Source organism: Podarcis cretensis (genome assembly GCF_951804945.1).
Source record: "Podarcis cretensis genome assembly, chromosome: 14".
NCBI classification, from domain to species: domain Eukaryota; kingdom Metazoa; phylum Chordata; class Lepidosauria; order Squamata; family Lacertidae; genus Podarcis; species Podarcis cretensis.
In genome coordinates this window covers 39,237,065-39,248,365 of record NC_137183.1, presented here as the reverse complement: position 1 = coordinate 39,248,365, position 11,301 = coordinate 39,237,065, and the positions used below count along the sequence as shown (strand labels likewise).

At 44.5% G+C, this 11,301-nt stretch overlaps 1 protein-coding gene across 3 annotated transcripts; it reads right to left on the bottom strand.

The window, feature by feature from the left end:
• Positions 1-1,116: 1,116 nt before the first annotated feature.
• Positions 1,117-10,850, bottom strand: RNPS1 (RNA binding protein with serine rich domain 1). Of its 3 annotated transcripts, none has more exons than XM_079954134.1 (8): positions 10,728-10,844; positions 6,610-6,802; positions 6,174-6,329; positions 5,132-5,323; positions 4,499-4,601; positions 3,816-3,969; positions 2,849-2,990; positions 1,117-2,054 (listed from the first exon to the last, which is right to left on the bottom strand). In XM_079954134.1, exons 2-8 carry the CDS (start codon positions 6,678-6,680, stop codon positions 1,949-1,951), a joined length of 924 nt encoding a protein of 307 aa, XP_079810260.1. In that variant the 5' UTR covers positions 6,681-6,802; positions 10,728-10,844; the 3' UTR covers positions 1,117-1,948. The 3 variants fall into 3 exon arrangements, with proteins under 3 accessions (XP_079810260.1, XP_079810261.1, XP_079810262.1); XM_079954135.1 differs by having other exon boundaries at positions 5,132-5,287; XM_079954136.1 differs by lacking the exon at positions 6,610-6,802 and having other exon boundaries at positions 10,728-10,850.
• Positions 10,851-11,301: the final 451 nt, after the last annotated feature.

Sequence of the window (11,301 nt, the reverse complement as noted above, 5' to 3'; positions counted from 1 at the left end):
CGGCTTCGGCTGGGGAGGGCGGGATATAAATAAAATTTATTATTATTATTATTATTCTTTATCCAAGAATTTTGGAGGTTGGCATTTATGTTCATCCCCCTCCCCGTTTTTATTCTCACAACAATCCTGTGAGGTAGGTTATTGAGCTGGCCAATATAACCCAGAGAGCTTCGTAGCTGAACAGGAAAGTGAATCTTGCTCCCTGGGATCCTACCTAATCCAATACTCTTAACCACTACCCCTAACCCTGAAATCGATCCCAAGACTTGACTGTCTTGAGCACCAGCCCCTCATCTGGCTCTTCTAAAATGCCATTGCCAGTTGCATTTTTATTATTTTTTAAAAAGTAATTAATCAGAGTGGAACATTTAGCTCATCTTTGAAGTCACCAAGCTCCTGCAGAACCCTTCTTACATCTTGCAGTGGTGTAGCCCACTTAATCATGGCCTAAAAGGCAGAAAATGAACCCCGCTGGCAATCTTATTTTGTTTCAGGGGAAAACAGAGGCCGCCATGATGACAGGTTGTGCTTCTGGAATGGCTGCTTCTAAGCCAGAGTAGGTCATTCTGTAGAGCAGGAGTCTCTTAATATCAGGGTCATGGGTTCAAGCCCCACAATGGGCAAAATATGCCTGCATATTTTGGACTAGATGACCCTTGTGGTCCCTTTCCAAATCTACAATTCTATGATCACCTAGGAAAGAAGAGGTGCGGAAATACTTGGAAGCACAGGCAATAAAATTGTCTACAGCTAAGGACTTTCTCTTGGTGATGATCTGCCCTTTCGCTGAAGCCACCTTATGAACTCAGGGCAGGTAACAAATTTAGTAATATCTTGTTACTTTAAAAACATTTCTATACCACCTCCCTAACCAAACCTCAAGGCAACATACAGCAATATTAAATGAAGATCGAAACATTAAAATCCTGTCTTCGTCCTGTACACTTTTTGTCCTACACACTTACCTGTTCTGAGCAGGTGGAGACATGGTGTATTTGGATGCCTCATTGAAAATTGGGCTGAGAAACCAGGATAGCCATTGCAGGATTCAGTGCTAAAATTTTAAGCACACAGAACCACCACCACATTTCTCAAATACAAAAGAATCCATACACATTTATTCCAAACCTTATTGGTTTATTCAGTCTTGCCATTCCACACAAGTACCAACAACATGACTACAAGATGCTAAAGGTATACAAAAATCAAACTTTATAGTAATGACTGTACAATAGGTTGCAAATCTCTTGGCCTTTTGCAAACTGAACACTAGTTATCCCAATTGGTCTCAGACTCCTCACCTTCCGCCCCAGGAGGAAGGCGGCAAGAGAAACAGCTTTTCTGCCTATTTGTTTCACATATTCTAAAAGCGAAAGCATTTACATCGGACTTGGGAAGGACAGGGCGTGTGAACAATGCACCAAAAACATTTTAGTAAAGGAAGGGATGACTTAAAAAGAACACTAGTCCTAGTCCCCCAGTTCTTAGGCTGGTTAAATGCACCAGCAGCAAGGAATATGAAAAAGCTTTTCTGTGTGCCAACATCCCTAAGGGCTGAGGGTGGTGGTGGAGGGAGAGGAACCAGTCCGTATCTAAATTTGCTGAGGGTTTTCTTGCAACCTGCCATTTCTTACTTCCAACAGTATAAATTTATTTTTGACATATCCTAAAAACAAGAGACTTCTGGACTTAAGAGGACAGTATCATGTCTAAAGAACAATGTTTCTTGTTGAGAACTTGCAAACCAAAGCTCCCTTTTAAAAGGACTTTAAGTCCAACAAAAGTCCACAGTTCACCCTGCTGGGCCCAAGACACTAGGGTAGGTTTCAGTTTCTCAGCTTTCCCTTCGTTTTATTTTCCTTCCTCTTTTATTTTTAAAAGGTACAATTTTTAAACTGAATGCACTTTTAAGTTTAAAAAAAAAAAAACTGCTGCCAAGTCCCACATTTTATCGGGAAGAGTTGGAACTGGATCGGCTGCGATGACGCCTGCGGCCTGGAGATCTGGATCGTGACCGTCTGCGAACTGGGGATCTGCGCCTGGGAGACCTGGACCTGAAAGGGAATATAGTTGTGAGGAAGAGAGCAGAGCTTCAGTTAGGAGAATGGATGGATATCAAAAATAATCCAAACTTTTCTAGTCCCTTTTTATTCAACAGCATTCAAGAGTAGTTCTTATATCCTAAAGGGTGAAGGCAGTTCAGCATGCTAACATTTTGCAAATGAACCCTAATGCAAAAAGCAATATAGCAACTGTATAATAGTAACTAAATAAAATAAATATTTTCTCAGTTCCTAGATCAGTGTTTTATTTTTGCAAATACAAAACATCAGCTTATATTAATAAAAATATTCCATCAATCTCGACTTAAACATATTCTAAGTTTGAACCTATGCCTTATTAGTTGTAAGATTTTACACACATGTCCCCTGAGCACTTGAGAAGGATCTATAGGGGAGAGAATGCTGGAACTATTATGGCGCAAGTACTTCCACCTGCCTTCCCCTAATGTATTTCTTAAAGTATTTTTAAAAATAAAATTGCTGGATTTATTATTGTGTATTTGGTATGCTGTGAGTCACTTTGAGCTCTGCTGTGGAAAAGTGGCATACAAACAAACTGATGCTAATGCTCTGGAAGGGGGTGCCTATCCTTCAAATACTTTGTGCAGGGACAGTCTTTGTTTGCCATCAGCTGTAGTACAGGAAGTAACTCACTGCCCATCCTTGGTGTGACCCATTTGAGTCCGCAGGTGTCTTCTTTTTATTTTGCCTCCCCGGACAGAGCTCCTACCAGCTGTGAACAACTAAGCCCCTCCAGCTTACCCAGCTCCACAAAGGCAACCTACCTTCTCCTCATGCGAGGTGGAGAACGACGCCACATGGGCGGTGGCGGCAACATCCTCCGCGGAGGGGAGAAACGCCTGAGAGGCATCCTGGGCCGAGGAGTCAGGACAGCTGTGGCAGTGATCTCCTGACCATCAATCTGCCCTATTTAAAGATCACAGAAGCAGAAAGTTGATTTGTTTCAGCAGGGTGAGGGATTGACGCAAAGGCCCCCTGCAGCCACTGCCTTCTTGCTCACTAGGGAAGGTCAAACTATGGCAATGGTGTGGGGGAGCAGGGAACCTAGAGGGAGATATTAATACACAGGTAAAACATACATGCAGGGAGGTACCAAAAAGACATTGGGGAACCACAAACACCACTTTGCTTACCTATTACAATCAGGCCCAGTTCCCTGACTGATTCCCTCTGTGGGTCATTAGCCCCCCAAGATTTGGCATTAAGATTTGTAACCTCTTGACCTACACCATAAGTTTTTAAATGTCCAACATGGGACTGCAAGTTTTTCCTGGGACAAGCCTCTGCTTTCTTTATGAATAATTGCTGCCAACTTATTCCAAGGTTTTTGCTCATGCCCGCAGGTCCATTGCCTTTCTGGAGAATGCAGTTTACCTTGGGGGCCATTTTCATCAGGATGATCCACCCTTCTCACTTTGGGCCAGAAACCAACATGATGTGGTTGCAGAGGTCCCACCAGCCCATATTCCTGGCAGACAAGGTTGATTTTTAAAAAAGAAGTCATACAGGTAAAATGATATATTTGTATTATTATAAGAGTAAAACTTGGAAGAATCTAGCCTTATTTTGTTCAGGTGTGCTCTGCAAAGAGCCCTCCTAGCTGGTAGAACCTGTATCACATTTGGGAAATCTGAAACCCTTGCTTTAATGGGGGGATCATCTCAAATTACAGATTTTTCAGTCATGTAGGAGTCAAACCTCTTAACAATGCAGCCAGCTTCTGAAACCCACCTCCATCCATGTGCTTCAGTGCCTTCTCAGCATCATCTGGATTCTCAAATTCTACATATGCATAACCCTTTGAGAGGTGTGGGTTGAGTCTGTCAACTGGCATATCAATCATTTTGATCTTTCCATAAGTGGAAAATATTTCCATTATGTGGTCCTGGAAGAGGAAAAGCAAGCTCCTTAATGCTCATGGCAAATGTTCATTACCTGCCATCTTCACAACAACAAAACACTGAATGGGCAGCGGCGGAAGCAGCAGCAACCCCCCCCCCCTTAACTGGATTTGAACAGAAAGAGTGAAGACCATTCAATTACATATTGAAATGCTTCAACAGTTTTGCTTCCCAGGTTACCTGAACTTTACTCAGCTATATCTATAGGAGAATAAGAAGAGCCTGCTGGACCAGGCCAGTGGCCCATCTAGTCCAGCACACTGTTCTCACAGGGGTCAAGCCACTCGCAAGCAGGGCCTGAGCACAACAGCACTCTCCCCATAGAGATCTAGTGTATCAATACTGGGAGGGACCCTTGGTCAACAGCATTCCCAGCATTCATATTCAATATGGACTTACAGGAAGCTGTCTTATACTGAGTCAGACCATGGGTTCTGGGGGACTTATGTTTCCCTACCCCCTTTGGCCTTTTTACTTCTTTCTGGGTACGAGTGAACAACAGGCATCTGTTACCTTCGTCACATTTCTGGTCAGTCTCCCAACATGTACTTTGGTAGGTTTGGGTGATGGACTCCTTCTCTTCCGTTCCTTTTCATCTCTCTTGAGCGGTTTAGACCTGGTGGAAATAAACAAAAAGTGTCAAACAAAAATTTAAACGTATGGATCTGCAACTCAAGCTCTTCATTAACTCCAATCAATGCAGCATGACAAAAAAACACCAATGATCTTATTCTGTATTCCTTGCTAAATTTGTTACTAAAAAAAAAGTGGCTGGTGCAACAACTACAGGCCATTTATAGTTTGCAAGAAATAATTATGCTAAAAGTGAGTAACTATTGAGGCTTAACTTAAATTCAGTAGGGCTTGGAGGGACCTTTATTTGATACTATCTACCAAGTTTGAAATTTAGAAGCATCCTTTTCATATAGCACAGGTTCCCAAAGATGAGATTCAAAAGGCAAAGTACAGGCCAATCTGCTATTTTACCCACTTCTGCCTCTGGCCCACTGCTAGCATGTGCCCCTCCCCCAAGAAAGAAACATGGCCTTTGAGCTGAAAAGTGTTCCCCACCCTTGTCTTACAGGAAGCACTTATCAAGGCCAATGGAAATAAAGTAGCCAGTAGCCTCCGGTACTCTAGACTCACTTTGAACGGGAACGCCTCCTGTTGTCGTGCCGATGTCGAGATGGGCTTGGAGAACCCGATGAGCTGCTGGAGCTGGAACTGCGGGATGTGCTTGAACTCCCAGAGCGGCTTGACGCGGAGGAGGAGCTGGAGCCACTGCTGGAGCCGGTGCTGGAGCTAGAACCAGAACTGGATGTGGAACTGGAGCGAGACCTGGCAGAGAAGGTGTCATGCAAGAGACTAATGGCAGCAAGGGTGTTCTCCCGATAACCCCCAATAACTTTTGAAGGTGTTGGAAAGAACACACCATTGTCTTTTGCAGTTCCAACCCAAACCTGGCCACTTCCCAATGCAGAGGTGATGATCTTTCTAAATCATTTCACTTATTGTATAAATGGTCCTTTGTCGAAAAACAGATTTCAGAGCAATATACAAAATTCACCTCAAATTACAATTACCTTATAAAACCAATTTAATGAAGAATGAGAAAAACCATTCAACCCACTAAAAATGCCACCATCTAAAATGCTCAGGCAAAGAAAAATGTTTTAACAGTCTCTGAAATTACCTCCCTTTGGAGGGTGTTCCACAGTTGAAGTGCCCATAACACACACACACCCCTTTGTAAATGCAGGACACACATCTTCTAAAGATGAACACCAAGAAGGGCCTCCCCTCCAAACAGATCATTAGGGTGCAAACAGACCTCCTGTACGAAACCACACACAAACCCCCAATATCTCAATCAGAGAAGAGGACCTGAAGTCAAGTATGTGTTTAGCGTTACTGCTTCACTCAACTTACAACCGACCTGCTGGTTCACATCAAGGGGCGTATTTTAAGTTCTCAAGCTTAACTGCCCTACATTCCTGGGAATCTCACAAGTAGGGCATGGTGAGACAACCACCACAACTCCATCCCTGTATCCAACATCTGAAGAGTTAAAAGGTTTCCTCTGCCTGAGCATGGCGGCATCATTTTTTAACTGCCGATTAAGAATCCTTGGGAAGGCCTGGTCCTTGAAATGGCCTTCAGAAACCCAAGAATTCCTGACTCTGCTTACCTGGTGCTGCTACTACCACTGGAGGCGCTGCGCCTCTTGCGAGTTTTGTCGCGCCCACGATCCTTTTCGCTTGACTCCTTTGTAGCTGGCTTGTCTTTGGATCTGTCCTTGGACTTTTCTTCTGTACGGTCCTTGCGCTTGGTAGGAGAGGGAGCCCTTTAATGTACAAAGGTTCAGAAACTCAATTTCCAACCCCGCAATTTCAGTTGCAACAAAAGCAAGAAATGTCACTGCTACAAAGATGCTAAGAGACAAATCCCCAGTGTTTACACTATGGAGCGGCTTCATGAAAGAAAGCCAATGGTGTGGAATATATGGAGATTATGAAAAGGAGGGAAGATGCATTTCTAATTCCTCATGCTTGATGGGAAATCCCTAGGAGTCTGCCCAGATCCCCCAAGAGGGGTGAGGCCTTGAACATTCAGACAATTATTACCTAGTGCTGGACTTTTTATTATTTTCTTTGATTCCTAGCAAACTCTTCTTTTTCATTCCTGACAGCTCCATTTTCCCCTTCCGAGTCCAAAAGCGGCACTTTTTGGGGGGCTCACTTATCTGAAAGCTTACTTCTAACTCCTTGATTCTGAGAAACGATCCCTAAGCGAATGCAATAAACTCCAAAGAGCAGCCTAGTGACAAGATAAAAGGGATATGAGACAGTTAACATATAGGCAGAGGAAAAGAAAACCCACTTCACAAGAAAAGGCACAAGCTTCATGCAAAGCATTATAGTTCACACACTTCTGTGTGGCTTGTTATTACCCATTTGAAAACAGCATCTGCTGAACAACTTAAGAGTGTGTTTACACAGAGCATTTGAATTTTCTTTCTAATCACCCTTCAAAAGGAGGAAGAACACACAGCAAAGCACACACGAGTTTTTCAGCCTGAATTTCTTAGTACTTTTCCTTAAGATATGCAGCATTACAACAGGACAGTGGTAGCCAACATGGTGCCCTCCATATGAATTGAACTCCAACTCCCATCGGCCTGTCATCAAAGCCAACTCTCATGGATGATTGGAGTTATAGTCCAGCAACATCTGGAGAACACCACGTCGGCTACCTCTGCAATAGAAAGCAAGGTACCTCAACAGGACATTGTGGTACAGTAGTAGCAAGAAAGCATTTTAAGTCCCAGGGAAACTATAGTAGATTTTAATTGTTTATAAGGATTTCTACTGCTCTTCCTAAATTCTTAATGCAGTTTCTCATTACTACTGCTAAGCTTTATTTTGTATTGATATAGAGTGCTGCAGTTAAGTCTGCAATTTCAGCTCCAGGGTCACCCCCAGAGACTATTAAATGTAACGGAGCAGAAGCACAGCGCAAAACCCTATCCTCAGATCACACAACAGGGCTGGTAAAACCTGTGGTCTTCCAGATGTTCTTGGACTCCAACTCCCATCAGCCCCAGCCAGCATAGCCAATGGTCGGGGTGATGGGAGTTGGCAAGCCAACAAAATTTGGAGGGTATTTCCCATCTGTGGTATAAAAGAACCTCAGTTGGAAATGCTGCTGGCTATTCCAGATAAGCTACAGGAAGTCCTTATGGGTTACACCAGGGGTCAGCAACCTTTTTCAGCCGTGGGCCGGTCCACTGTCCCTCAGACCATGTGGTGGGCTGGACTATATTTGGAGGGGGGAATGAACTAATTCCTATGCCCCACAAATAACCCAGAGATGCATTTTAAATAAAAGCACACATTCTACTCATGTAAAAACACCGGGCAGGCCCCACAAATAATCCAGAGATGCAAATAAAAGGACACATTTTACTGATGTAGAAACACACTGATTCCTGGACCATCCGTGGGCTGGATTGAGGAGGCGATAGCTTATTTCAAGTACTTTAATTCTACCCCTCAGTATAGAACCCAAGGTGTTTTAAAGTCATACATTAAAAACAATGACTATTTTAGAATGGTAGAGTACAGGGTACTGCACATTTCAGATTAAGTGTATGTATTTTTCTCTAGCGAACCAGCATCAGGGCAACCTATGGGAAATGGGTGGAAACTCTGAAAACAAAGGTTTTCATCCTTGTAGTTCAATTCCTGTACACTGCTACACTGTTTTGTCATCTTTAAGATTAACACTTGGAACTATTACTTTACAGAGTGCAACATGGATTAAAATTAAAGATGCATTTTCATGTGCTGAGACTTCTCTCAGGCACATTATACACACAAACTGTGTATAATGTGCTTATGCAAATAACCCTTTGGGAAGGTCCAAAGTAAGCTCCAACAGGCCATTATTCTACTGATGTCTGTAACTTAAATTGCAAGTGCCTGAAGCAGTTCAAACATAAGGGAAAGCACATACTGTTATACCACTCTGCTTCTGCTATAGCAGAAGACTATTCCCACAAGCTTAGCTTTTCACTTGAAGCTCTTGGTTAAGTGTTTCTGCATGAGTCATTCAAGAAGGCAGCTCTTGCTTTTGTGTCACTCACAGCTATTGTAGAAACATAAAGGTAAAGGTAAAGGTACCCCTGCCCGTACGGGCCAGTCTTGACAGACTCTGGGATTGTGCGCCCATCTCACTTAAGAGGCCAGGGGCCAGCGCTGTCCGGAGACACTTCCGGGTCACGTGGCCAGCGTGACAAAGCTGCATCTGGCCAGAGCCAGAGCCGCACACGGAAACGCCGTTTACCTTCCCGCTGGTAAGCGGTCCCTATTTATCTACTTGCACCCGGAGGTGCTTTCGAACTGCTAGGTTGGCAGGCGCTGGGACCGAGCAGCGGGAGCGCACCCCGCCGCAGGGATTCGAACCGCCGACCTTTCGATCGGCAAGTCCTAGGCGCTGAGGCTTTAACCCACAGCGCCACCTGCGTCCCTATTTGTATTGTAGAAACATAGTGTAATGATATTCCCTGCCCTAGGGAAGAACTCAAATTCAGAAAACCTGTGTCTGGATATCCCAGATTTCTTAGCCATTCTGCTTTGACAACGCTGAATGTAGCCCTGTGTTATGTAGCAGACAGGAGCATTTTCAGAAGAAGCAGTAGGACGTACTCCAGCAGATGTTTTCATCAACAAAGAAATTAAATGGGATTAAAGGTATTATTCCTCTATATCCACACTTCATGACCCACTCTCTAAGTGGTACAAAAACAATTTGAAAGAACCTGTTCAGGTTAAAAGAGGTTTTGAATTAACTTGGTGGTTAAGAGAAATCAGTGAACCCTCAGTAAGAGAGAACTGTGTCTGCTGTATATCACATCCTCAGTGCTTTAAAACCAGGAACACCAAGCCCAGGCTTACCAGTGCTGCCCAAAAAGAGACAATATTGTGTACAAACTTCAATAGTGCCTAGAGGTCTTTCTGTGGGAATCACTGACTTTGCAAACTGACTCTTATCAGCATGTTCACAAAGCTAGCAGAATGGCTACCTGTATACCTTACTGTGTTTGGGCAATACAGTACATTTACTTCACTGTGGTGAAAAGCCACTTGGTACATAATCAAGTGAATGTTTTTAGTCTTAGTGTTTTTAACATATCAGTGGACTTGCATATTTGTCTAATCACTGATATTATTGAAAGGCAATTTCTTTGCTATTGATAATGAAATATTAAGTGAATTATAATAGCACCTGCCACACTACTGCTCTTCACTACTACCATCCCAAGACCACCCTCTAAGACCAAGACCACCCTCTAAGACCAAGAGGGACCAGAGATTTGAACTTGAGCTTCCCAGGTACAAGCTATATCCTGTACTAGCTCTGCAAGCTGGCTGAACAGACAACAAGTTACATGTAAAAGTAAGAATCCTACTAGCAGAAGCACCATATTGCTGCAACATAAAGCCATATCTGAGAATCCCTACGCTGGAAGCCAAGGTAACCAATGGGGCCAGGGTGGTGCAACACTTAGCATTACAGAAGCAAGAGGGTTAAATCCCTGGTCAGTCACAAAGCTCAACTGAGTGGCCTTGGCTAGTCTGAGGGATCACAACAGGCCTAACTCACAGGACTGTTATGAGGTTCAAACGAGGGTAAGGGAGAGAAGAACCATAAACTCCATCCTGTATATTTCCTTGGATAAGGGGTTATCTCTTCCAACATAAAATAGATAACACGATCAATATAATAATAGAAGGACGCAACTCGAATGTGCACAGTACTGGTCAGGCAAATAAGGGGGCTTGAAGGAGACTTTCAGAGTGGGCTCCAGGAAGTTCGGGAGACCCCTCAAGGGAGAAGAGCGGAGTGGGAAGAGAAACGAACCCCCTCCTCAACTGGGCCTAGCTGGCGAGACGCGTTTTCCTCGCCCGACACGGAGAAAGAGGGAAACGGGAAGGGGCGGAGCAAATCGGCTCTGCCGCTTCAGTCAACCGACCCCACTCAGTGCCTCTAAGGGCTTCCAAACTCTCCGCTCCAGCCAAGGCCTCCCCGCTCCTCGAGCTCATCCGCGGGGCCGACCTCCCTCACAGACCCACCCCCAGCGTCTGGGAACCTTTTCTTGCCACACTCGGTCGCAGTCACGGCTAACTGCAACCGGACCGGGGCAGATGGCGGCGGATTACCGCCTCTCCCCTCTACTTACATCCTCAGAGCCCGACGGTCGCCCCCTCGTCGCGCTCGCGGTGACGTATGGATTGCCGCCTTCCCCACAGCGGCAAAGAGCCGCTAGGCGGCGCGCGCTGATAGCGTCACCGAACGAAAGGAAGCGCAGAGAGGAGAGGCGGGGTAGCCATTTATCTCCATGGTTACTGTCCCCACTTAAAGGGGCAGATCGACCCTTTTTGTTGTGGTGGTTTAAGGCCCCATGGAGATAAAAAAGAAGGTTTTTTAGGAGGGTGGGGAGAACCCAACAACAACCCACTTAGGTGTTCTTAAAACATGATAATGGAAAGGGGAAATGGAAGTTGAAATAATTATTAGCTCATGCAGGATTTTTTCCAAATGCCTAGCACTTTGGACATTAAACATTTTAATAAACTCAAATGGGAAGGCCTGCTGAGACCCCTGGCACGGGAGGCTAAAGGAGTCTGCTTAGAGCCTGTCCAGATCCCTTTAATGTCGTTATTCTTCCTGCAAGGAGCTCAAGGTGGCATGCATTGTTTTTCCCCCTTACCAGTTTTATCCTTGCACAAACCCTGTGAGGTTCGGTAGGCAAC